This window comes from Aphelocoma coerulescens, unplaced genomic scaffold (assembly GCF_041296385.1).
Source record: "Aphelocoma coerulescens isolate FSJ_1873_10779 unplaced genomic scaffold, UR_Acoe_1.0 HiC_scaffold_549, whole genome shotgun sequence".
NCBI lineage: Eukaryota > Metazoa > Chordata > Aves > Passeriformes > Corvidae > Aphelocoma > Aphelocoma coerulescens.
Window position 1 is genome coordinate 932 of NW_027183893.1, and position 27,626 is coordinate 28,557.

Here is a 27,626-nt window from a genome sequence, read left to right on the forward strand (position 1 = left end):
CTCGGGGATGGGGGAGTTGAGCCCCGGGATTTTGAGGTTGGGGTACGAGGGGGGGGGGCCCGTAGCGCTGCATGGCGATCAGCCACGGGGGGGGCACCTTGTGGGCGTTCTGGGGGGGGCACGGGGGGGGTCAGCACCCAGGGGTGCCCCCTCCCCCCCCTTTCAGCACCCCAAAACCTCCCCAGCCCCCCCCCAAAAGGAACGGCACAGGTTGGGGGAGCCCAAAATTAAAGGGGGCCCTTCCCCACCCCCCCCCCGGGTCAGGGAATGGAACATTCCGGGAGGGGGGTGGGGGATGGGTTTGGGGTGGGTTTGGGGGGGTTTGGGGTGGATTTGGGGGGGGTTGGGGTGGGTTTTGGGAGGTTTGGGGTGGGTTTGGGGGGTTTGGGATGGATTTTGGGGGGTGGGAGTGGATTTGGGGTGGATTGGGGGGGTTTGGGGTGGATTTGGGGTGGGTTTGGGATGGATTTTGAGGGATTTGGGATGGGTTTGGGGTGGATTTTGGGGGGTGGGAGTGGATTTGGGGTGGATTTGGGAGGTTGGGGGTGGGATTTGGGGTGGATTTTGGGGGGCTTGGGGTTGATTTGGGGTGGTTTGGGGTGGGTTTGGGATGGATTTTAGGGGGTGGGAGAGGATTTGGGGTGGATTTGGGGTTGATTTAGGGAGGAATTCGGGTGGGTTTTGGGGTGTTTGGGATGGATTTGGGGTGGATTTCGGGGGGTTTTAGGGTGGATTCGGGGTGGATTTAGGGAGGAATTGGGGTGGTTTTTGGAGGGTTTGGGGTGGATTTGGGGTGAGTTTCGGGGGGTACGAGGGGGGGGGCCCGTAGCGCTGCATGGCGATCAGCCACGGGGGGGGCACCTTGTGGGCGTTCTGGGGGGGGCACGGGGGGGGTCAGCACCCAGGGGTGCCCCCTCCCCCCCCTTTCAGCACCCCAAAACCTCCCCAGCCCCCCCCCAAAAGGAACGGCACAGGTTGGGGGAGCCCAAAATTAAAGGGGGCCCTTCCCTCCCCACCCCCCCCCTGGTCAGGGAATGGAACATTCCGGGAGGGGGGTGGGGGATGGGTTTGGGGTGGGTTTTGAGGGGTTTGGGGTGGGGTTGGGGTGGGTTTGGGGTGGATTTGGGGGGTTTAGGATGGATTTTGGGGGGTGGGAGTGGATTTGGGGTGGTTTGGGGTGGATTTGGGGGGGTTTGGGGTGGATTTGGGGTGGGTTTGGGGTGGGTTTTGGGGGGTTGGGGTGGGTTTGGGATGGATTTTGAGGGATTTGGGATGGGTTTGGGGTGGATTTTGGGGGGTGGGAGTGGATTTGGGGTGGATTTGGGAGGTTGGGGGTGGGATTTGGGGTGGATTTTGGGGGGCTTGGGGTTGATTTGGGGTGGTTTGGGGTGGGTTTGGGATGGATTTTAGGGGGTGGGAGTGGATTTGGGGTGGATTTGGGGTTGATTTAGGGAGGAATTCGGGTGGGTTTTGGGGTGTTTGGGATGGATTTGGGGTGGATTTCGGGGGGTTTTAGGGTGGATTCGGGGTGGATTTAGGGAGGAATTGGGGTGGTTTTTGGGGGGTTTGGGGTGGATTTGGGGTGAGTTTCGGGGGGTACAAGGGGGGGGCCCGTAGCGCTGCATGGCGATCAGCCACGGGGGGGGCACCTTGTGGGCGTTCTGGGAGGGGCAGGGGGGGGTCAGCACCCAAGGGTGCCCCCTCCCCCCCTTTCAGCACCCCAAAACCTCCCCAGCCCCCCCCCAAAAGGAACGGCACAGGTTGGGGGAGCCCAAAATTAAAGGGGACCCTTCCCTCCCCCCCCACGGTCAGGGAATGGAACATTCCGGGAGGGGGGTGGGGGATGGGTTTGGGGTGGGTTTTGGGGGGTTTGGGGTGGATTTGGGGGATTTGGGGTGGGTTTTGGGAGGTTTGGGGTGGGTTTGGGGGGTTTGGGATGGATTTTGGGGGGTGGGAGTGGATTTGGGGTGGATTGGGGGGGTTTGGGGTGGATTTGGGGTGGGTTTGGGATGGATTTTGAGGGATTTGGGATGGGTTTGGGGTGGATTTTGGGGGGTGGGAGTGGATTTGGGGTGGATTTGGGAGGTTGGGGGTGGGATTTGGGGTGGATTTTGGGGGGCTTGGGGTTGATTTGGGGTGGTTTGGGGTGGGTTTGGGGTGGATTTTGGGGGGTGGGAGTGGATTTGGGGTGGATTTGGGGTTGATTTAGGGAGGAATTCGGGTGGGTTTTGGGGTGTTTGGGATGGATTTGGGGTGGATTTCGGGGGGTTTTAGGGTGGGTTTGGGGTGGATTTGGGGTGGCTTTGCGGTGGATTTTGGGGGGATTAAGATGGATTTCGGGTGGATTTGGGGTGGATTTGGGGTGAGTTTAGGATGGATTTTGGGGGATTTAGGATTTGGGGTGGGTTTGGGATGGATTTGGGGTGGACTTGGGGTGACTTTGGGATGGATGTGGGGTGGCTTTGGGGTGGATTTGGGATGGACTTGGGATGGATTTGGGGTGGATTTGGGGTGAGTTTTGGATGGCTTTGGGATGGCTTTGGGATGGATTTGGGGTGGGTTTGGAGTGACTTTGGGATGGATTTGGGATGGATTTGGGGTGACTTTGGGGTGGCTTTGGGATGGATTTGGGATGGACTTGTGGTGGCTTTGGGGTGGATTTGGAGTGGATTTGGGATGGATTTGGGGTGGATTTGGAGTGGATTTGGGATGGATTTGGGGTGGATTTGGGGTGGATTTGGGGTGGATTTGGGGTGAGTTTAGGATGGCTTTGGGATGGATTTGGGATGGATTTGGGGTGACTTTGGGATGGATTTTGGGTGGCTTTGGGGTGAGTTTAAGATGGATTTTGGGGGATTTAGGATTTGGGGTGGATTTGGGATGGATTTGGGGTGGATTTGGGGTGACTTTGGGATGGATTTGGGGTGACTTTGGGATGGATTTTGGGGCATTTAGGATTTGGGGTGACTTTGGGATGGATTTGGGGTGGCTTTGGGATGGATTTTGGGGTGACTTTGGGATGGATTTTGGGTGGCTTTGGGGTGAGTTTAAGATGGATTTTGGGGAATTTAGGATTTGGGGTGGATTTGGGATGGATTTGGGGTGGCTTTGGGATGGATTTGGGATGGATTTGGGATGGATTTGGGGTGGATTTGGGGTGGCTTTGGGGTGAGCTTAGGATGGATTTTGGGGGATTTAGGAGTTGGGGTTGGTTTGCCCTGGCTTTGGGACGGATTTGGGGTGGGTTTGGGATGGATTTGGGGTGGCTTTGGGGTGGATTTGGGATGGATTTGGGGTGACTTTGGGATGGATTTTGGGTGGCTTGGGGGTGAGTTTAAGATGGATTTTGGGGGATTTAGGATTTGGGGTTGGTTTGCCGTGGCTTTGGGATGGATTTGGGGTGGCTTTGGGATGGATTTGGGATGGATTTGGGGTGAGTTTAGGATGGCTTTGGGATGGCTTTGGGATGGATTTTAGGTGGGTTTGGGGTGACTTTGGGATGGATTTGGGGTGGATTTGGGATGGATTTGGGGTGGCTTTGGGGTGGGTTTAGGATGGATTTGGGATGGCTTTGGGATGGATTTTAGGTGGGTTTGGGGTGACTTTGGGATGGATTTTGGGTGGCTTTGGAGTGGGTTTAGGATGGATTTTGGGGGATTTAGGATTTGGGGTGGCTTTGGGATGGATTTGGGATGGATTTGGGGTGGCTTTGGGGTGGGTTTAGGATGGATTTTGGGGGATTTAGGATTTGGGGTGGCTTTGGGGTGCCCCGCACCGGCCCCACGGGCATCCCCAGCGCGATGCGCAGCTCGTCCGAGAGGTCGCCCGGCTTCTTCTCCTTGAGCCGCGTCTCGAACTCCTTCCCCTGGGGACAGCGGGGACAGGGGGGGGTGATGTCCCCAAAAGGCCCCAAAAAACCCCAAAAGTTCCCCCAGGTTGTTCCTAAAAGCCCCAAAAATCCAACCCCAAAAGTTCCCCCAGGATGTCCCCAAAAGTCCCAAAAATCCAACCACAAAAGCCCCAAAAGTTCCCCCAGGATGTCCCAAAACCCCCAAATCCTCCCCCAGGATGACCCCAAACCCCCAAAAATCCAACCAAGACATCTCCAAACCCCCCAAAAATCCAACCTGGATGACCCCAAAGCCCTGAATCCTCTTCCAGGACGACCCCAAAGCCCCAAAAATCCAACCTAGATGACCCCAAACCCCCCAAAAATCCAACCTAGATGACCCCAAAGCCCCAAATCTCCAACCAAGACATCTCCAAACCCCCCAAAACTCCAACCTGGATGTCCCCAAACTCCCAAATCCTCCCCCAGGATGACCCCAAACCCCCAAAAATCCAACCTGGATGTCCCCAAACTCCCAAATCCTCCCCCAGGATGACCCCAAAGGCCTCAAATGTGTCCAAAACCCCCAAATCTCCAACCAAGACATCTCCAAACCCCCAAAACTCCAACCTGGATGACCCCAAACTCCCAAATCCTCCCCCAGGATGACCCCAAACCCCCAGAAGTCCAACCTGGATGACCCCAAACTCCCGAATCCTCCCCCAGGATGACCCCAAACCCCCCAAATCTCCAACCAAGACATCTCCAAACCCCCAAAACTCCAACCTAGATGTCCCCAAACCCCCAAATCCTCCCCCAGGATGACCCCAAGCCCCCCAAATCTGCCCCCAGGACATCTCCAAACCTCCCCAAGTCCCTCCAAGATGTCCCCAAACCCCCAAATCTCCAACCAAGACACCTCTAAACCCCCCAAAAATCCAACCTGGATGACCCCAAAGCCCTGAATCCTCTTCCAGGATGACCCCAAACCCCCAAAAATCCAACCTGGATGACCCCAAACCCCCCAAATCTCCAACCAGAACACCTCCAAACCCCCCAAAACTCCAACCTAGATGACCCCAAAGCCCCGAATCCTCCCCCAGGATGACCCCAAAGCCCCAAAAATCCAACCTGGATGACCCCAAACCCCCCAAATCTCCAACCAGAACATCTCCAAACCCCCCAAAAATCCAACCTGGATGACCCCAAAGCCCTGAATCCTCTTCCAGGATGACCCCAAAGCCCCAAAAATCCAACCTGGATGACCCCAAAGCCCCCAAATCTCCAACCAAGACATCTCCAAATCCCCAAAACTCCAACCAGGATGTCCCCAAACTCCCAAATCCTCCCCCAGGATGACCCCAAACCCCCCAAATCTCCAACCAAGACATCTCCAAACCCCCAAAACTCCAACCTGGATGTCCCCAAACCCCCGAACCCTCCCCCAGGATGACCCCAAAGCCCCAAATCTCCAACCAAGACATCTCCAACCCCCCAAAACTCCAACCTAGATGACCCCAAACTCCCAAATCCTCCCCCAGGATGACCCCAAAGCCCCAAAAATCCAACCTGGATGACCCCAAAGCCCCAAATCTCCAACCAAGACATCTCCAAACCCCCCAAAAATCCAACCTGGATGACCCCAAAGCCCTGAATCCTCTTCCAGGACGACCCCAAAGCCCCAAAAATCCAACCTAGATGACCCCAAACCCCCCAAAAATCCAACCTAGATGACCCCAAAGCCCCAAATCTCCAACCAAGACATCTCCAAACCCCCAAAACTCCAACCTGGATGTCCCCGAAGCCCCAAATCCTCCCCCAGGATGACCCCAAACCCCCAAAAATCCAACCTGGATGTCCCAAAACCCCCCAAATCTCCAACCAAGACATCTCCAAACCCCCAAAACTCCAACCTAGATGTCCCCAAAGCCCCAAATCCTCCCCCAGGATGACCCCAAACCCCCCAAATCTCCAACCAAGACATCTCCAAACCCCCAAAACTCCAACCAGGATGTCCCCAAACCCCCGAACCCTCCCCCAGGATGACCCCAAAGCCCCAAAAATCCAACCTGGATGTCCCAAAACCCCCCAAATCTCCAACCAGGACATCTCCAAACCCCCCAAAAATCCAACCTGGATGACCCCAAAGCCCTGAATCCTCTTCCCGGATGACCCCAAACCCCCAAAAATCCAACCTGGATGTCCCAAAACCCCCCAAATCTCCAACCAAGACATCTCCAAACCCCCAAAACTCCAACCTAGATGTCCCCAAAGCCCCGAATCCTCCCCCAGGATGACCCCAAACCCCCAAAAACCCAACCTAGATGACCCCAAACCCCCAAATCCTCCCCCAGGATGACCCCAAACCCCCCAAGTGTCCCCCCCAAGTGTCCCCACCTCGTAGTAGAGGTCTCCATGGATGGTCAGCTTGGGCTTGGTCTGCCACTTGAAGAAGGCGTCGTGGAGCTTCTGGTAGTCGATGTCGATCTTGCCCATCTTGGGCCGCACCTTCTCGCGCATCTTGGACTTCATCGTCTTCTGCTCCTCCTGGGGACGCCGAGAGCGACGTCGGGGACGGGCCCGGGGCCTCGGGGATGGCCCCAAGGAGCCTCAAAGGTCCAGATCCAAGCGGGGTGACCCCCAAAATCGCCCCAAAGTTCCCAATCAGGGTGTCCTCGCATCACCCAAAATCCAACCGGGATGTTCTTAAAGTCCCCAAAATCCAACCAGGATGTTCTTAAAGTCCCCAAAATCCAACCAGGATCAACCCACACCTCCCAAAATCCAACCAGGATGTCTCCAAAATCCCCAAAGTTCAACCAGGGTCTCCTCACATCACCCAAAATCCAACTGGGATGTTTTTAAAGTCCCCAAAATCCAACCAGGATGTCTCCAAAATCCCCAAAGTTCAACCAAGATCAACCCACACCACCCAAAATCCAACCAGGGTCTCCTCACATCACCCAAAATCCCACCGGGATGTTCTTAAAGTCCCCAAAATCCAACCAAGGTGTCCCCAAAATCCAACCCGGATGTCTCCTCACATCACCCAAAATCCAACCAGGATGTCCTCAAAGTCCCCAAAATCCAACCAGGATCAACCCACACCACCCAAAATCCAACCAGGATCTCTCCAAAATCCCCAAAGTTCAACCAGGGTCTCCTCACACCTCCCAAAATCCAACCAGGATGTTCTTAAAGTCTCCAAATCCAACCAGGGTGTCCTCAAAGTCCCCAAAATCCAACCAGGATCTCCTCACACCACCCAAAATCCAACCAGGATGTTCTTAAAGTCCCCAAAATCCAACCAGGATGTCTCCAAAATCCCCAAAGTTCAACCAAGATCAAGCCACACCACCCAAAATCCAACCAGGGTCTCCTCACATCACCCAAAATCCCACCGGGATGTTCTTAAAGTCCCCAAAATCCAACCAAGGTGTCCCCAAAATCCAACCCGGATGTCTCCTCACATCACCCAAAATCCAACCAGGATGTCCTCAAAGTCCCCAAAATCCAACCAGGATCAACCCACACCACCCAAAATCCAACCAGGATCTCTCCAAAATCCCCAAAGTTCAACCAGGGTCTCCTCACACCTCCCAAAATCCAACCAGGATGTTCTTAAAGTCCCCAAAATCCAACCAGGATGTCTCCAAAATCCCCAAAGTTCAACCAAGATCAAGCCACACCACCCAAAATCCAACCAGGGTCTCCTCACATCACCCAAAATCCAACCGGGACGTTCTTAAAGTCCCCAAAATCCAACCAAGGTGTCTCCAAAATCCAACCAGGGTCTCCTCACATCACGCAAAATCCAACCGGGATGTTCTCAAAGTCCCCAAAATCCAACCAGGATCAACCCACACCACCCAAAATCCAACCAGGAGGTCTCCAAAATCCCCCAAAGTTCAACCAGGGTCTCCTCACATCTCCCAAAATCCAACCAGGATGTTCTTAAAGTCTCCAAATCCAAGCAGGATGTCCTCAAAGTCCCCAAAATCCAACCAGGGTCTCCTCACATCACCCCAAATCCAACCAGGGTCTCCTCACACCTCCCAAAATCCAACCGGGATGTCCTCAAAGTCCCCAAAATCCAACCAGGATCAACCCACACCACCCAAAATCCAACCAGGATGTCTCCAAAATCCCCAAAGTTCAACCAGGGTCTCCTCACACCACCCAAAATCCAACCAGGGTCTCCTCACACCTCCCAAAATCCAAACGGGATGTCCTCAAAGTCCCCAAAATCCAACCAGGGTGTCCCCAAAATCCAACCAGGATGTCTCCAAAATCCCCAAAGTTCAACCAGGGTCTCCTCACATCACCCAAAATCCCACCGGGATGTTCTTAAAGTCCCCAAAATCCAACCAAGGTGTCCCCAAAATCCAACCAGGGTCTCCTCACACCTCCCAAAATCCAACCAGGATGTCCTCAAAGTCCCCAAAATCCAACCAGGATGTTCTTAAAGTCCCCAAATCCAAGCAGGATCTCCCCACACCTCCCAAAATCCAACCAAGATGTCCCCAAAGTCCCCAAAACCCAATCAGGATGTCCCCAAAATCCAACCAGGGTGTCCCTAAAGTCCCCAAAATCCAAGCAGGATGTTCTTAAAGTCTCCAAATCCAACCAGGGTGTCCCCAGAATCCAACCGGGATGTCCTCAAAACTCAACCAGGATGTCCCCACACCTCCCAAAATCCAACCAGGACGTCCTAAAAGTCCCAAAGTCCAACCAGGACTGTCCCTGAGGTGTCCCCAGGGTGTCCCCAGGGTGTCCCCAAGGTGTCCCTGAGGTGTCCCCAGGGTGTCCCCACCTTCTCCTGCAGGACCTTGAGCATCTCCTGGATGCCACAACCTCCCCAAACCCCTTCCCTGCTCCTCTCCCACCCCTCTGTGCCCCTCACAACTGTCCCCAAGGTGCCCCAAACTGTCCCCGAGGTGCCCCAAACTGCCCCTGAGGTGCCCCAAACTGTCCCCAGGGTGCCCCAAACTGTCCCCAAGGTGCCCCAAACTGTCCCCAGGGTGCCCCAAACTGCCCCCAAGGTGCCCCAAACTGCCCCTGAGGTGCCCCAAACTATCCCTGAGGTGTCCCAAACTGTCCCCAGGGTGCCCCAAACTGCCCCCAAGGTGCCCCAAACTGTCCCCAAACTGCCCCAGGGTGCCCCAAACTATCCCTGAGGTGCCCCAAACTGCCCCTGAGGTGCCCCAAACTGTCCCCAGGGTGCCCCAAACTGTCCCCAGGGTGCCCCAAACTGCCCCTGAGGTGCCCCAAACTGTCCCCAAGGTGTCCCAAACTGTCCCTGAGGTGCCCCAAACTGTCCCCAAACTGCCCCAGGGTGCCCCAAACTATCCCTGAGGTGCCCCAAACTGCTCCCAAGGTGTCCCAAACTGTCCCTGAGGTGCCCCAAACTGTCCCCAGGGTGCCCCAAACTGCCCCCAAGGTGCCCCAAACTGCCCCCGAGATGCCCCAAACTGTCCCCAAAGTGTCCCAAACTGTCCCCAAGGTGCCCCAAACTGTCCCTGAGGTGTCCCAAACTGTCCCTGAGGTGCCCCAAACTGTCCCCAAGATGCCCCAAACTGTCCCCAGAGTGCCCCAAACTGTCCCCAAACTGCCCCAGGGTGCCCCAAACTGTCCCCGAGGTGCCCCAAACTGTCCCCGAGGTGCCCCAAACTGCCCCTGAGGTGCCCCAAACTGTCCCCAAACTGCCCCAGGGTGCCCCAAACTGTCCCCAAAGTGTCCCAAACTGTCCCCAAGGTGTCCCAAACTATCCCTGAGGTGCCCCAAACTGTCCCCAAGGTGCCCCAAACTGCCCCCGAGGTGCCCCAAACTGTCCCCAAACTGCCCCAGGGTGCCCCAAACTGTCCCTGAGGTGCCCCAAACTGCCCCCGAGGTGCCCCAAACTGTCCCCAAGGTGCCCCAAACTGCCCCTGAGGTGCCCAAACTGCCCCCAGGGTGCCCCAAACTGCCCCCAAGGTGCCCCAAACTGCCCCCGAGGTGTCCCCACCTATCCCTGAGGTGCCCCAAACTGTCCCCAGGGTGCCCCAAACTGTCCCCGAGGTGCCCCAAACTGCCCCTGAGGTGCCCCAAACTGTCCCCAAGGTGCCCCAAACTGTCCCCGAGGTGCCCCAAACTGCCCTCAAGATGCCCCAAACTGCCCCCGAGGTGCCCCAGACTGTCCTCAAACTGTCCCCAAGGTGCCCCAAACTGCCCCAAGGTGCCCCAAACTCTCCCCAAGGTGCCCCAAACTGTCCCTGAGGTGCCCCAGACTGTCCCCAAACTGCCCCAGGGTGCCCCAAACTATCCCTGAGGTGTCCCAAACTGCCCCCGAGATGCCCCAAACTGTCCCCAGGGTGCCCCAAACTGCCCCCGAGGTGCCCCAAACTGCCCCCGAGGTGCCCCAAACTGTCCCCAGGGTGTCCCAAACTGCCCCTGAGGTGCCCCAAACTATCCCTGAGGTGTCCCAAACTGTCCCCAGGGTGCCCCAAACTGTCCCCAGGGTGCCCCAAACTGCCCCCGAGGTGCCCCAAACTGCCCCCAAGGTGCCCCAAACTGCCCCCGAGGTGTCCCCACCTATCCCTGAGGTGCCCCAAACTGTCCCCAGGGTGCCCCAAACTGCCCCCAAGGTGCCCCAAACTGCCCCCGAGATGCCCCAAACTGTCCCCAGGGTGCCCCAAACTGCCCCTGAGGTGCCCCAAACTGTCCCCGAGGTGCCCCAAACTGTCCCCAAGGTGCCCCAAACTGTCCCTGAGGTGCCCCAAACTGCCCCCGAGGTGCCCCAAACTGCCCTCAAGACGCCCCAAACTGCCCCCGAGATGCCCCAAACTGTCCCCAGGATGCCCCAAACTGCCCCTGAGGTGCCCCAAACTGCCCCCAAGGTGCCCCAAACTGCCCCTGAGGTGCCCCAAACTGTCCCCAGGGTGTCCCAAACTGCCCCCAAGGTGCCCCAAACTGTCCCCAGGGTGTCCCCACCTTCTCCTGCAGGGCCTCACGCATCTCCTGGATGCCCGTGCGTTTGATGAACTCGGGCAGCTCGAAGGGCGGCTTCTCGATGCCCCTCTTGCCCTGCAGGTATTTCCTCTTGAAGCACCAGTGCCGCGGCACCGGCACCGAGTTCCTCGTGGCCTTCAGGTGCACCAGCAGCTTGGGGTCCTGCGCCGTCACGTCGTGCATCTCCACCACGTCCGGCCGGGCCACCAACTGCGGGGACATCGGGGCCACAACGGGGACTCAGAGCAGGAGAGCCCCAGGGTGGTGCCAGGGACATCGAGGTGACCCTGGGTGGGCATCAGGGGACACCAGGGTGGTGCTGGGGAACCCTAAGTGACCCCTCAATGGTCACATGGGGCATCTCCACCATGGCCAGATGTGCCACCAGCTGTGGGGACAGCATGGGGACATCGGGGGACAACAAGGGGAAGAGCCCCAGGGTGGTGCTGGGGACATCGAGGTGACCCTGGGTGGGCATCAGAGGACACCAGGGTGGTGCTGGGGGACCCCAAGTGACCCTGGGTGGGCACCAGGGGACACCAGGGTGGTGCTGGGGGACCCCAAGTGACCCTGGGTGGGCATCAGGGGACACCAGGGTGATGCTGGGGAACCCTAAGTGACCCCTCAATGGTCACATGGGGCATCTCCACCACGTCCGGCTGGGCCACCAACTGCGGGGACATCGGGGCCACAACGGGGACTCAGAGCAGGAGAGCCCCAGGGTGGTGCTGGGGGATCCCAAGTGACCCTGGGTGGGCACCAGGGGACACCAGGGTGGTGCTGAGGGACCCTAAGTGACCCCTCAATGGTCACATGGGGCACCTCCACCATGGCCAGATGTGCCACCAGCTGTGGGGACAGCATGGGGACATCGGGGGACAACAAGGGGAAGAGCCCCAGGGTGGTGCCAGGGACATCGAGGTGACCCTGGGTGGGCATCAGAGGACACCAGGGTGGTGCTGGGGGACCCCAAGTGACCCTGGGTGGGCATCAGGGGACACCAGGATGGGTCCAGGGACATCGAGGTGACCCTGGGTGGGCATCAGGGGACACCAGGGTGGGTCCAGGGACATCGAGGTGATCCCTGGCTGGTCACATGGGGCATCTCCACCATGCCCAGATGTGCCACCAGCTGTGGGGACATCGGGGCCACAACGGGGACTCAGAGCAGGAGAGCCCCAGGGTGGTGCCAGGGACATCGAGGTGACCCCGGGTGGGCATCAGGGGACACCAGGGTGGTGCTGGGGAACCCTAAGTGACCCTGGGTGGGCATCAGGGGACACCAGGGTGGGTCCAGGGACATCGAGGTGATCCCTGGCTGGTCACATGGGGCATCTCCACCATGCCCAGATGTGCCACCAGCTGTGGGGACAGCATGGGGACATCGGGGGACAACAAGGGGAAGAGCCCCAGGGTGGTGCTCGGGACATCAAGGTGACCCCGGGTGGGCACCAGGGGACACCAGGGTGGTGCTGGGGAACCCTAAGTGACCCCTGGATGGTCACTGGGGCATCTCCACCATGGCCAGATGTGCCACCAGCTGTGGGGACATCGGGGGACACAGGGGACTCAGAGCAGGAGAGCCCCAGGGTGGTGCTGGGGGACCCCAAAGTGACCCCAGGGTGGCTCTGGCAGCCCCAAAGTGACCTCAGGGTGCCTTTGGTGGCCCCAAAGTGACCCCAGGGTGCCTCCAGTGTCCCCAAAATGACCCCAGAGTGGTTCAGGTGGCCCCAAAGTGACCTCAGGGTGGCTCTGGTGGCCCCAAAGTGACCCCAGGGTGCCTCCAGTGTCCCCAAAGTGACCCCAGGGTGGCTTTGGCAGCCCCAAAGTGACCCCAGGGTGCCCCCAGTGTCCCCAAAGTGACCCCAGGGTGGCACCAGTGTCCCCAAAGTAACCCCAGGGTGGCTTTGGCAGCCCCAAAGTGAGCCCAGGGTGGCTCTGGTGACCCCAAAGTGGCTCTGGTGTCCCCAAAGTGACCCCAGGGTGGCTCTGGTGGCCCCAAACTGACCTCAGGGTGGCTTTGGTGGCCCCAAAGTGACCTCAGGATGGCACCAGCACCCCCGAAGTGACCCCAGGGTGGCACCAGCATCCCCACAATGACCTCAGGGTGGCTGTGGCAGCCCCAAAATGACCCCTCAGTGCCTCCAGTGTCCCCAAAGTGACCCCAGGGTGGCTCTGGTGACCCCAAAGTGACCTCAGGATGGCACCAGCACCCCCAAACTGACCCCAGGATGGCACCAGCACCCCCGAAATGACCCCAGGGTGGCTCTGGCGTCCCCACCAGGGCTCCCAGGGCACAGGAGGTGTCACCTCCCAGCTCCAGGTGCCACCCGTGCCCACCGGGGAGGGCACAGGGCCGCGTCCCCAAGGCTCACCTGCTTCAGCTCGGCCACCGTGAACCTGTTCATGCGCCGCAGCTTCTTCTTGGACAGCTTGGGCACCTCCTGCTTCTTCTCCTGGGGATGGCACCGGTGGCACCGGGAGGCGCGGCCAGGGTGGCACCCGCTGGCACCGCCCGCTGGCCCCATCCCTGTGCCCTCCCCGTGTCACCTGTCACCCCCCTCTCAGTGCCCCCCCAACGCCCCCGGGTTGTCCCCAGCTCGGTACCAGCTCCAGCTGCCACCCCTTGTCCCCGTCGGTGTCACCCCCAGTGTCCCCCTGGCATCCCTGGTGCCCCCCCAGTGCCCCCAGTGTCACCCCCAGTGTCCCCCTGGCACCCCCAGTGTCACCCCCAGTGTCCCCCTGGCATCCCTAGTGCCCCCCCAGTGTCACCCCCAGTGTCCCCCTGGCATCCCTGGTGCCCCCCCAGTGCCCCCAGTCTCACCCCCAGTGTCCCCTTGGCACTCCCAGTGTCCCCCTGGCACCCCCAGTGTTGCCCCCAGTGTCCCTCCAGTGCCCCCAGTCACCCCCAGTGTCCCCCTGGCACCCCCAGTGTCACCCCCAGTGCCCCCAGTCACCCCCAGTGTCACCCCCAGTGTCCCCCTGGCATCCCTGGTGCCCCCCCAGTGCCCCCAGTCTCACCCCCAGTGTCCCCTTGGCACCCCCAGTGTCCCCTTGGCACCCCCAGTGTCACCCCCAGTGTACCCCTGGCACCCTCAGTGTCACCCCCAGTACCCCCAGTGTCACCCCCAGTGTCCCCCTGGCATCCCTGGTGCCGCCCCAGTGCCCCCAGTCTCACCCCCAGTATACCCCTAGCACCTCTGGTGTCACCCCCAGTGTCCCCCTGGCAACCCCGGTGTCCTCCCAGTGCCCCCAGTGTCACCCCCAGTGTCACCCCCAGTGTCCCTCCAGTGCCCCCAGTCACCCCCAGTGTCACCCTGGCACCCCCAGTGTCCCCTTGGCTCCCCCAGTGTCACCCACAGTGCTCCCAGTCCCTCCCAGTGCCCCCAGTGCCACCTGCTCGTCCTCGGAGCTGTCCCCATCACTGCCCCTGGTGCCTCCCAGTGCCCCCAGTCCCTCCCAGTCCCTCCCAGTGCCACCTGCTCGTCCTCGGAGCTGTCCCCGTCGCTGCCCCTGGTGCCTCCCAGTGTCCCCAGTCCCTCCCAGTGCCCCCAGTGCCACCTGCTCATCCTCAGAGCTGTCCCCGTCGCTGCCCCTGGTGCCCTCCAGTCCCCCCAGTGCCCCCAGTCCCTCCCAGTCCCCCCAGTGTCCCCAGTCCCTCCCAGTCCCTCCCAGTGCCACCTGCTCATCCTTAGAACTGTCCCTGTCACTGCCCACGGTGCCCCCCAGTGCCCCCAGTCCCTCCCAGTCCCTCCCAGTGCCCCCAGTGCCACCTGCTCGTCCTCGGAACTGTCCCCGTCGCTGCCCCTGGTGCCCCCCAGTGCCCCCAGTCCCTCCAGTGCCCCCAGTCCCCCCCAGGCCCTCCCAGTGCCCCCAGTGCCACCTGCTCGTCCTCGGAGCTGTCCCCGTCGCTGCCCCTGGTGCCCCCCAGTTCTTCCTAGTCCCTCCCAGTGCCCCCAGTGCCACCTGCTCATCCTTAGAACTGTCCCTGTCACTGCCCACGGTGCCCCCCAGTGCCCCCAGTCCCTCCCAGTCCCTCCCAGTGCCCCCAGTGCCACCTGCTCGTCCTCGGAGCTGTCGCCGTCGCTGCCCCTGGTGCCATCCTCGGGGCCCTTTTTCCGGGGTGCCCCGGCGCTCTCCGCCCGCTCCGCCCGCTCCGGCTCCTTCTCCTTGTCCTTCTTCACCTCATCGGTCAGCTGCGGGCACCCAAGGGTGCTCAGGGCACAGCGGGCACCCAGGGGTGACCCCCAGCACCCAGGAGTGACCCCCCAGCACCCACAAGTGACCCCTCGGCACGCAGGGGTGACCCCCCAGCACCCAGGAGTGACCCCCCGGCACCCAGGAGTGACCCCCAGAGGTGACCCCAACACTCAGGGGTGACCCCCCCAGCACCCAGGGGTGACCCCCGGCACCCAGGAGTGACCGCAGCACCCAGGAGTGACCCCCCAGCACCCAGGGGTGACCCCCCAGCACCCAGGGGTGACCCCGCAGCACCCAGGAGTGACCCCCAGCACCCAGGGGTGACCCCCCAGCACCCAGGAGTGACCGCAGCACCCAGGAGTGACCCCCCGGCACCCAGGAGTGACCACAGCACCCAGCACTGACCCCCCAGCACCCAAGGGTGCCCCCAGGAGTCACCCCAGCACCCAAAGGTGCCCCCAGGAGTGACCCCAGCACCCCAAAGCCCCCCCAAAGCCCCCCCCCAGCACCCAAAGGTGCCCCCAGGAGTGACCCCAGCACCCCAAAGCCCCCCCAAAGCCCCCCCAGCACCCCAAAGGTGCCCCCAGGAGTGACCCCAGCACCCCAAAGCCCCCCCAAAGCCCCCACAAAGCCCCCCCCAGCACCCAAGGGTGCCCCCAGGAGTCACCCCAGCACCCCGAAGCCCCCCCAGCACCCAAAGGTGCCCCCAGGAGTGACCCCAGCACCCCAAAGCCCCCCCAAAGTCCCCCTCAAAGCCCCCCCAGCACCCAAAGGTGCCTGCAGGAGTCACCCCAGCACCCAAGGGTGCCCCCAGGAGTGACCCCAGCACCCCGAAGTCCCCCCAAAGCTCCCCCCAGCACCCCAAAGGTGCCCCCAGGAGTGACCCCAGCACCCCAAAGCCCCCCCAAAGCCCCCCCCAGCACCCAAGGGTGCCCCCAGGAGTAACCCCAGCACCCCGAAGCCCCCCCCCAAAGCCCCCCCCAGCACCCCAAAGGTGCCCCCAGGAGTCACCCCAGCACCCCAAAGCCCCCCCAAAGTCCCCTTCAAAGCCCCCCCAGCACCCAAAGGTGCCCACAGGAGTCACCCCAGCACCCAAGGGTGCCCCCAGGAGTGACCCCAGCACCCCAAAGAGCCCCCAAAGCCCCCCCCCAGCACCCAAGGGTGCCCCCAGGAGTCACCCCAGCACCCCAAAGGCCCCTCAAAGCCCCCTCAGCACCCCAAAGGTACCCCCAGGAGTGACCCCAGCACCCCGAAGTCCCCCCAAAGCTCCCCCAAAGCCCCCCCAGCACCCAAAGGTACCCCCAGGAGTCACCCCAGCACCCAAAGGTGCCCCCAGGAGTGACCCCAGCACCCCGAAGCCCCCCCAAAGCCCCCCCCCAGCACCCAAGGGTGCCCCCAGGAGTCACCCCAGCACCCCGAAGCCCCCCCAAAGCCCCCCCCAGCACCCAAGGGTGCCCCCAGGAGTCACCCCAGCACCCCAAAGGCACCCCCAGGAGTGACCCCAGCACCCCGAAGCCCCCCCAAAGCCCCCCCCCAGCACCCAAGGGTACCCCCAGGAGTCACCCCAGCACCCCGAAGAGCCCCCAAAGCCCCCCCCAGCACCCAAGGGTGCCCCCAGGAGTCACCCCAGCACCCCAAAGGCGCCCCCAGGAGTCACCCCAGCACCCAAGGGTACCCCCAGGAGTGACCCCAGCACCCCGAAGCCCCCCCAAAGCCCCCCCCAGCACCCAAGGGTGCCCCCAGGAGTCACCTCAGCACCCCAAAGGCGCCCCCAGGAGTGACCCCAGCACCCCGAAGCCCCCCCAAAGCCCCCCCCCAGCACCCAAGGGTGCCCCCGGAGCGCACCCTGAAGGCCTCGAAGATCCTCTTGAAGAAGACGAAGTTGGGGTCGTGGATCTCGGGCTCCTCGCTCACGTACTCGATCTCCACGTCGGGGGCGGCCCCGGGGGGCACCTCGGGGTCCCCCCGGGTGGGGGTGGGGCTTGGGGACCCCTCCCGGGCCACGCCCCTCCCCCGCTTCTTCTTCTTCTTGCGGTTCCGGCGCTTCCAGTTGCGCTGGGAGGGGGAAGGGGAGGGATGGTGAGGGACTGGGAGGGACTGGGGGGGGGATTGGGAGGGGATGGTGAGGGACTAGGAGGGACTGGGAGGGGATTGGGAGGGACTGGGAGGGGATTGGGAGAGACTGGGAGGGACTGGGAGGGGATTGGGAGGGACTGGGAGGGGATTGGGAGGGACTGGGAGGGACTGGGAGGAGACTGGGAGGGACTGACAAGGGATAGGGAGGACCTAGGAGGGGATTGGGAGACACTGGGAGGGACTGGGAGGCAATGGGAGGGACCAAGAGAGAACTAGGAGGCACTGGGAGGGGATTGGGAAGGACTGGGAGGGGACTGGGAGGGATTGGGAGGGACTGGGAGGGACTGGGAGGGACTGGGGGGGGACTGGGAGGGGATTGGGAGGGACTGGGAGGGGATTGGGAGGGACTGGGAGGGGATTGGGAGGGACTGGGAGGGACTGGGAGGGACTGACAGGGGATAGGGAGGACCTAGGAGGGGATTGGGAGACACTGGGAGGGACTGGGAGGCAATGGGAGGGACCAAGAGGGAACTAGGAGGCACTGGGAGGGGATTGGGAAGGACTGGGAGGGGATTGGGAGGGATTGGGAGGGACTGGGAGGGACTGGGAGGAACTGGGGGGGGACTGGGAGGGGATTGGGAGAGACTGGGAGGGGATTGGGAGGGACTGGGAGGGACTGGGAGGGACTGACAGGGGATAGGGAGGACCTAGGAGGGGATTGGGAGACACTGGGAGGGACTGGGAGGCAATGGGAGGGACCAAGGGGGAACTAGGAGGCACTGGGAGGGGATTGGGAAGGACTGGGAGGGGATTGGGAGGGATTGGGAGGGACTGGGAGGGACTGGGAGGGACTGGGGGGGGACTGGGAGGGGATTGGGAGAGACTGGGAGGGGATTGGGAGGGACTGGGAGGGACTGGGAGGGACTGACAGGGGATAGGGAGGACCTAGGAGGGGATTGGGAGACACTGGGAGGGACTGGGAGGCAATGGGAGGGACCAAGAGGGAACTAGGAGGCACTGGGAGGGGATTGGGAAGGACTGGGAGGGGACTGGGAGGGATTGGGAGGGACTGGGAGGGACTGGGGGGGGACTGGGAGGGGATTGGGAGGGACTGGGGGGGATTGGGAGGGGACTGGGAGGGATTGGGAGGGACTGGGAGGGACTGGGAGGGACCTAGGAGGGACTGGGAGGGCACTAGGAGGGGATTGGGAGGGACTGGGAGGGACTGGGAGGGGGGGACACCGGGAGGACCCCAGGTGTTCTCCCAGTGGGACAACAAAGGAGGGGACAAAGGGTGACCCCAGGGTGACCCAAGGGTGACCCAGGTGAGCCAAGGGTGACAGAAGTGACCCCAAGGTGACACAAGGTGACCCCAGGGTGACACAGGGTGACCCCAGGGTGACCCCAGGGTGGCCCCAGGGTGGCCCCAGGGTGACCCAAGGGTGACCCAGGGTGACACAGGTGACCTCAGGGTGACCTCAGGGTGACCCCAAGGTGACCCCAGGGTGACCTCAGGGTGACCCCAGGGTGACAAAACTGACCCCAAGGTGACCCAGGTAACCTCAGGGTAACCCCAAGGTGACCCAGGTGACCCCAGGGTAACCCCAGGGTGACCTCAGGGTGACCCAGGGTGACCCAAGGGTGACCCAGATGACCCAAGGGTGGCCCCAGGGTGACACAGGGTGACCCAAGGGTGGCCCCAGGGTGACACAGGGTGGCCCCAGGGTGACAGAAGTGACCCCAAGGTGACCCAGGTGACCCCAGGGTGACCCAAGGGTGACCCCAGGGTGACCCAAATGACCCCAGGGTGATGCAGGTGACCCCAGGGTGACACAGGGTGACACAGGGTGACCCAAGGGTGGCCCCAGGGTGACACAGGGTGGCCCCAGGGTGACCCCAGGGTGATGCAGGTGACCCCAGGGTGACAAAACTGACCTCAGGGTGACCCAGGGTGACCCAGGTGGCCCCAGGGTGACCCGAGGGTGGCCCCAGAGTAACCCCAGGGTGACCCAAATGACCCCAAGGTGACACAGGTGACCCCAGGGTGACCCAAGGGTGACCTCAGGGTGACCCAGGTGACCCCAGGGTAACCCAGGGTAACCCGAGGGTGGCCCCAAGGTGACACAGGTGACCCCAGGGTGACCCCAGGGTGACACAGGGTGACACAGGTGACCCCAGGGTGACCCCAGGATGACCCACCCACCCCCACCCCGAGCACCCAGAGAGGGCCCAAAGGTGACCCCACACCACCACAGGTGACTCCGAAAGGACCCAACCCCCACCCCCGGAATTCCGGGTACCCTGGGGCCCCCCCGGTGCCGATTCGGGTGGGGGGCCCCGTCCCGTCCCCCCCCTCCCCCCACCCCAGGGTGCCCTCGGTCACCTCCTTCTTGGACGCCCCCGGGTCCTCCTCGGCCTCCGAGGCCGACGCCGACGCCCGGAGCTCCGTCTCCATCTCGTCCTCGGCTGCGGGGACACGGGGTGGGGGGGTCAGGGGTGGCCCCACCCTTTGGGTGTCACAGGGGTGACATGGGGTGGCACAGGGTGACACCAGCTGACACAGGAGTGACACCGGGTGACGCCGGAGTGACACTGGGTGACACTGGGGCGGCAGTGGGTGACAGTGGGTGCCACATGGGTGACACCGGGTGACACTGGGGCGATGGAGGGGTGACACCAGCGTAACATTGGGTGACACAGGGTGACACTGGGTGACACAGGGTGACACCGAGTGACACTGGGGCGGCAGTGGGTGACAGTGGGTGCCACATGGGTGACACCGGGGTGACACAGGGCGATGGAGGGGTGACACCAGCATAACATTGGGTGACACAGGGTGACACAGGGTGACACCGGGTGACACTGGGGCGGCAGTGGGTGACAGTGGCTGGCACATGGGTGACAGTGGGGTGACACCGGGGTGATGAAGGGGTGACACCAGCGTAACATTGGGGTGACACAGGGTGACACTGGGTGACACAGGGTGACACCGGGTGACACTGGACACTAGTGACACTGGCTCACACCAGGGTGACACTGGGTGACACAGAGGTGACACAGGGGTGACACTGGCTCACACAGGGGTGACACAGGAGTGACACTGGGTGACACAGGGTGACACTGGGTGACACTGCGTGACACAGGGGTGACACAGGGGTGACACAGGGGTGACATGGGTGGCACTGGCTGACACCGGGTGACATTAGCTCACACAGGGGTGACACAGGGCTGATACCAGGGTGACACTGGGTGACACAGGGCTGACACATGGGTGACACAGGGTGACACCAGGTAACACTGGGTGACACCGGGTGACACCGGGTGACACAGGCTGACACCGGGGTGACACCAGGGTGACACAGGGCTGACACCAGGGTGACACTGGCTGACACCGGGTGACACAGGGGTGACACTGGGTGACACAGGGCTGACACAGGGTGACACAAGGGTGACACAGGGCTGACACAGGGTGACACCAGGGTGACATGGGTGACACAGGAGTGACACAGGGCTGACACTGGGTGACACTGGGTGACACCGGGGTGACACAGGGGTGACACTGGGTGCCACATGGGTGACACGGGGTGACACACGGTAACATTGGGTGACACTGGCTCACACTGGGGTGACACTGGGTAACACCAGGTGACACAGGGGTGACACAGGGTGACATTGGCTGACACTGGCTCACACAGGGGTGACACAGGGTAACATTGGGTGACACTGGGTGACACAGGGGTGACACTGGCTCACACTGGGGTGACACTGGGTAACACCAGGTGACACAGGGGTGACACCAGGGTGACACTGGGTGACATGGGGTGACATTGGCTGACACTGGCTCACACAGGGGTGACACCAGGTGACACTGGGTGACATGGGGTGACATTGGCTGACACTGGCTCACACAGGGGTGACACAGGGGTGACACCGCGGTGACACAGGGTGACATTGGCTGACACCGGGTGACACCAGATAAAACAGGGGTGACACCGGGTGACAATGGGTGACACATGGGTGACACTGGGTGAGACAGGGGTGACACAGGTTAACATTGGGTGAAACAGGGGTGACACCGGGGTGACACTGGGGTGACACTGGCTGACACCAGGTGACACAGGCTGACACTGGGTGACACAGGCTGACACTGGGTGACACAGGGGCGACACTGGGGTGACACTGGGTGACACAGGGGCGACACAGGTTAACATTGGGTGACACTGGGGTGACACCAGCTGACACGGGGTGACACTGGCTCACACCGGGGTAACACCAGCTGACACTGGGGTGACACTGGGTGCCACATGGGTGACACTGGGTGACACAGGGTGACACTGCCTCACACCGGGGTGACACTGGGTAACACCAGGTGACACAGGGGTGCCACTGGGGTGCCACTGGGTGGCATGGGGTGACATTGGCTGACACTGGCTCACACAGGGGTGACACAGGGCTGACACTGGGGTGACACTGGGGTGACACTGGCTCACACAGGGGTGACACAGGGTGACACCGGGTGACACAGGGTGACACTGGGTGACACGGGGTGACACAGGGTGACACTGGGGTGACACTGGCTCACACAGGGGTGACACAGGGTGACACTGGGTGACACAGGGTGACACTGGGGTGACACTGGCTCACACAGGGGTGACACAGGGTGACACCGGGTGACACAGGGGTGACACTGGGTGACATGGGGTGACATTGGCTGACACTGGCTCACACTGGGGTGACACTGGGTAACACCAGGTGACACAGGGGTGACACTGGGGTGACACTGGGGTGACACTGGGTGGCATGGGGTGACATTGGCTGGCACTGGCTCACACAGGGGTGACACAGGGTGACACTGGGGTGACACTGGCTCACACAGAGGTGATACCGGGTGACACAGGGGTGACACTGGGTGACACTGGGCGATGGAGAGGCGACACAAGGATGACACCGGGGTAACATTGGGTGACACCGGGGTGACACTGGGGCGGCACTGCCTGACACCGGGGTGACACTGGCTGACACTGGGGTGACACCAGCTGACACTGGGTGACACAGGGCTGACACCGGGGTGGCACTGACTGACACCGGGTGACATAGAGGTGACACAGGGTGACATGGGTGCCACCGGGTGCCACCGGGTGCCACCGGGTGCCAGGGCCGGCGGTGCAGGGCTCACCGGGCAGCCCGGGCACGCTGACCAGCTCCTCCTGCCGGCTCTCCTTCAGCTGCAGGATCTTCTCCAGCGCCTGCGGGATCTTGGGGCCCAGCCCGGGCTCCTCGGCCTGGGGGTGCGGGGAGGGGGTCAGCGGGACCCCCCCCAAATCGGGGAGACCCCCCGGGAACCCCCTCCAAATTGGGGAGACCCCCGGGAACCCCCCCCCAAATCGGGGAGACCTCCAGGAACCTCCCCCCCAAATTGGGGAGAGCCCCAGGACCCCCCCAAGAGCAAAGGGAGTCCCAAGGCACAGAGAGACCCCAGACCCACAGAGGGACCCCAGACCCAGAAATGCCAGACCCAGAGACTCCCCAACCCCCCCAGAGAGATCCCCACAGAGACCCCAGACCCACAGAGACCCCCAACCCCCACAGAAAGACCCCAGACCCACAAACACTCCCAACAAAAAAACCCCAAACCCCCCCAGAGCCCCCAGCCCCCCAGAGCCCCCAGCCCCACAGAGCCCCCTCCCCCACCTCCCCAGACCCCCAGGCCCCCCTCCCCCACCCCCCCAGAGCCCCCAGACCCCCCAGCCCCCCCTCCCCCACCCCCCCAGAGCCCCCAGCCCCACCTCTCTGCTCTCCTCGCCGGGGGGCGGGGGGGGCCCGCGGGGCCGGGGGGCTCCCATGGGCAGGGGGGCTCCCATGGGGCTGCCTGGGGGGGGGAGGGGAGGGGGGGAAAGAACAGAAATGACGTCAGAGAGTGGGGGAGGGGCGAACAAAGGGACAAAAGGACAAAGGGCACCACCCCCCCCCCCCCTCACCTCGGGGGGCCAGGGGGGTCCTGGCACCCATGGGAGCCCCCTCGGGGGGGGCGCGGGGGGCCGGGGGGGTCAGCTTGGCCATCTCCTGCTGCCGCTCCTGCTCCAGCAGCACCGCGGCCTGGGGGGGGGGGGGGGGGAGGGGCACGGGGGGGGGGTCAGGGGGGGTCCTAAGCTCGACCCCCGCCCACCCTGGGGTGCCCCCCCACCCTGGGGTGCCCCCCCCTCACCCGCTTCTGCTGCTCCAGCAGCTCCTGCTCCTTGGCTTTGTCCCCGAACGGGTGCTGGCCCTGGGGGGGGTGGGCACATTTAGGATCCCCCCCCAGCACCCATGGGTGCCCCCCTCCCCCCCCCCAATGCCTCAATACCCCCCAAAACCGCCCCCCACCCACCCCCCCCCCCAAAAATCACCCCTCAGGTCACCCCCACCCGTGGGTGCCCCCGCTCTGCTTTGGGTGGCCCAAACTCCTCCAACGTCCCCCAGACCCCCTGAACTCCCCCCAAAATGCCCCCCCAAATGCCTGAAACCCCCCCAAAAATGCCCCCAAAGCCCAACCCCCTGAGCCCTCCCTGTGCCCACCCTGTGCCCCCCACCCACCCAAAATGCCCCCCCCGGACCTGTGCCCGCTCCTCCTGCAGCAGCAGCGCCGCTTTAAGCCCCCAAAATCCCTGAAATCCCCCCAAACCCCCCCCAAACTCGACCCCCCCGAGCTCCCTGTGCCCTCCACCCACCCAAGGGTGCCCCCCACCCCCCAAAATGCCCCCCCCAGATCTGTGCCCGCTCCTCCTGCAGCAGCAGCGCCCCCCAAACCCCCCCAAAACCCCCAAAACCTCCCCAAAATCCCCCCCAAACCCCCCCAAACCCCACTCCCCCGAGCCCCTTGTGCCCCCCACCCACCCAAGGGTGCCCCCCACCCCCCAAAATGCCCCCCCCGGACCTGTGCCCCCTCCTCCTGCAGCAGCAGGGCCCCCAAAACCCCCCCAAATCCCTGAAACCCCCCCAAAAACCCCTCAAACCCATGAAACCTCCCCCCAAAATCCCCCCAAACCCCACTCCTCCAAGCCCCCTGTGCCCACCCCGTGCCCCCCACCCCCCAAAATGCCCCCCCCGGACCTGTGCCCGCTCCTCCTGCAGCAGCAGCACCCCCCAAAACCCCCCCAAAAACCCCTCAAACCCCCCCAAAAACCCCTCAAACCCATGAAACCTCCCCCCAAAATCCCCCCAAACCCCACTCCCCCGAGCCCCCTGTGCCCACCCCGTGCCCCCCCCCCACCCAAAATGCCCCCCCCGGACCTGTGCCCGCTCCTCCTGCAGCAGCAGGGCCGCTTTAACCCCTCAAACCCCCCCAAAACCTCCCCAAAACCCCTGAAACCCCCCCAAAACCCCCCCAAACCCCACTCCCCCGAGCTCCCGGTGCCCTCCACCCACCCAAGGGTGCCCCCCACCCCCCCAAAATGCCCCCCCCGGACCTGTGCTCGCTCCTCCTTCAGCAGCAGCGCCCCCCAAACCCCCCCAAAACCCCCAAAACCTCTCCAAAACCCCTGAAACCCCCCCAAAACCCCCCCAAACCCCACTCCCCTGAGCCCCCTGTGCCCACCCCGTGCCCCCCACCCCCCAAAATGCCCCCCCCGGACCTGTGCCCGCTCCTCCTGCAGCAGCAGCGCCGCTTGCTGCTGGGCCAGCGTCAGCCGCTCCTCATCCGACAGCCCCGCGGGGGGGGGCGGGGGGGGCACCGAGACCCCCCCCACGGGCCCCCCCAGCCCGAAATTCAGCCCCAGCCCCGGTGGGGGAGGGGGGGGCACCAGGGGGTGCTGCAGGGGCAGCGCTGGGGGCAACTGGGGAGGGGGCTTGGGGTCAGCGGGTGCCCCCCGTGAACCCTCCCCCCCCATAATTTAAACCCCCTCCCCCCCCAAAATTGAGTGGTTTGGGGGGCGGGGGTCACAAATCCCTGACACCCCCCCCCCCCTCAAAGTCGCACCCCCCTCACCCCAAAATTGAGTGGTTTGGGGGGGTCTTAAATCCCTAGCCCTCCCCCCCACCCCAAAATTTCACATCCCCAAAATTTCACATCCCCAAACCCAAAACATCACATCCCCAAACCCAAAATTTCACATCCCCACCCCAAAATTCCACATCCCCCACCATAAAATTTCACATCCCCAAAATTTCACATCCCCACCCCAAAATTTTAAATCCCCCACCCCAAAATTTCACATCCCCCAAATTTCACATCCCCCACCCCAAAATTGGGTGCTCTTGGGGGGGGGTTTAATCCCCCCCTCCCCACCCCCAAACTGAGCGGTGGGGGAGGGGTCTCAACTCCTCATTAACCCCTCATTAACCTCTCATTAACCCTTTGTTAACCCCTCATTAACCCTTCATTAACCCCCCCCCAAAATTCACAGCTCTGAGATGAACCTTACCCCTCCCCCTTCCACTCCACCCCCTCCCCAAATTACGAACCTTGAGGGTCTTAGCCCCCCTCCCCCCACCCCAAAACCCCCCCAGACCCCCCCAAAATCCCACCTGGGGGGGCGGGGCCTTGTCCCCCTCCTCAGGGCGCAGGGTGGGGCGGCTCAGCACGATCCCGGTCTGGGGGGGGCACAAATTTGGGGAGGGGCTCCCCGTGAGCCCCCCCTGCTCGGATGGGACACGGGGACCCCCCCACAAAAAAGTGGGGGGGCAGCAAGACCCCCCTCAGCCCCCCCAAAATTGCAATTAAAACTGCCCAAAATCACCTGAAACCCCCCAAAAATGAATCGTGTCCAACCCCCCCCCAAAAAAGGGGACAGAAAGATTTGGGGGAGGGGGGGAAATTGGGGAGGGGGTTCCCCCCAATTTGGGGGTCTCACCTGCGGGGTGAGAACTGGAGTTAAATTGGAATTAAACCCCCCCAAAATCACCTGAAACCCCCCCAAAAAAGAGTTGTGTCCCCCCCCCCAAAAGGGAACACAAAGATTTGGGGTTGGGGGGAATTTGGGGAGGGGGCTCCCCCAATTTGGGGGTCTCACGTGTGGGGGGAAAATTGCAATTAAATTGGAACCAAATCCCCCCAAAACCACCTGAAACCCCCCAAAATCACCTGAAAACTCCCAAAAATGAGTCGTGCCCAACCCCCCCCAAAAAGGGGCTACAAAGATTTGGGGTTGGGGGGAATTTGGGGAGGGGGCTCCCCCAATTTGGGGGTCTCACCTGCAGGGTGAGAATTGGAGTTAAATTGGAATTAAACCCCCCCAAATCACCTGAAACCCCCCCAAAATGAGTCGTGCCCAACCCCCTCCAAAAGGGGACACAAAGATTTGGGGTTGGGGGGAATTTGGGGAGGGGGCTCCCCCCAATTTGGGGGTCTCACCTGCAGGGTGTAGGCCTGGAGCCGCTCCAGCAGCTCCTCACGGGTCCCTGGGGGGCACGGGGGGGGGGGGGTTAAGGACCCCCAAATTCTTCCCCACACCCCCCAACCCCCCCCTTTTCCTTCCTAAGGACGACCCCCCCCCCAAATTCCTCTCCCTCTCCTGAGCCCCCCCCCAAGACCCTTCAGGACCCCCAATAATCCCCTCCCCCCCCAACAGGGACCCCCCAACATCCCCCAAATAACCCCAGGGACCCCCTAAGACCCCCCCCCCCCAAAACCCCCCAGCCACTCCTGACCCCCCTCAGGGCTCCCCAAAACCTCCCCCAGCACCCCCAAAACCCCCCCAGGTGGCCCCCAACCCTCTCAGGTGCCCCCCAGATCCCCCCCAAATCCCCTCAGGTGCCCCCAGCACCCCCAAATCCCCTCAGGTGACCCCCAAAATGCCCCAAATCCCCTCCACCCCTCAGATCTCCCTCCCAAATCCCCTCAGGTGCCCCCAGCACCCCCAAATCCCCTCAGGTAACCCCCAAAATGCCCTCAGGAGCCCCCCAGATCCCCCAAAATCCCTTCAGGAGCCCCCCAGATCCCCCAAATCCCCTCAGGTTCCCCCCAAACCCCCCCGATTTCCCCCCCGCCCCTCAGATCTCCCTCCTGACCCCCTCAGGTGCCCCTCAGCACCCCCAAATCCCCTCAGGTGCCCCCCAGACCCCCCCAATTCCCCCCCCCCTGCCCCTCAGATCTCCCTCTTGACCCCCTCAGGTGCCCCTCAGCACCCCCAAATCCCCTCAGGTTCCCCCTAAACCCCCCAAATCCCCTCAGGTGCCCCCAAACCCCCCAAATCCCCTCAGGTGCCCCCCAAACCCCCCAAATCCCCTCAGGTGCCCCCCAGACCCCCCAATTCCCCTCCGGTACCCCCCAGACCCCCCCCAATTCCCCCACCGCCCCTCAGATTTCTCCCTTCCCGCCCCCCCCCGCCCCCCCACTCCCCTCACGGATCGCCGCCTCCCCCTCCCCCCCCCCCCCCCGGTCCCCGCACCCTGCGCGGGGGCTCCGATGCCGGCGAGCGTGGCCTGGAGCTCGGGGTGGGCCCAGCCCGCGTAGGGCGAGCGCTCCCCGGCGCGGGGGTCCCTGAGGGGCTCCCCGGGCCCGCCCCCGGCGCCGCCGCCCGCTCCCGCCGCCGCCTCCGCGCGCTCCGCCGCCATCTTG

General features: G+C 62.8%; 1 protein-coding gene across 1 annotated transcript; it reads right to left on the minus strand.

The window, feature by feature from the left end:
* LOC138101847 (splicing factor 3B subunit 2-like) lies at positions 1 to 27,626 on the minus strand (the record flags this gene model as incomplete). Its single annotated transcript, XM_068999606.1, has 18 exons — positions 27,457 to 27,626; positions 26,421 to 26,467; positions 25,595 to 25,660; positions 24,703 to 24,903; positions 23,298 to 23,357; positions 23,071 to 23,188; positions 22,879 to 22,961; positions 22,269 to 22,374; positions 19,476 to 19,558; positions 16,862 to 17,071; positions 14,875 to 15,012; positions 13,192 to 13,272; positions 10,799 to 11,026; positions 6,227 to 6,376; positions 3,776 to 3,865; positions 1,599 to 1,661; positions 812 to 873; positions 1 to 67 (listed from the first exon to the last, which is right to left on the minus strand). Coding segments are annotated over exons 1-18 (2,019 nt in total), but the record flags the coding sequence as incomplete, so codon positions are not given.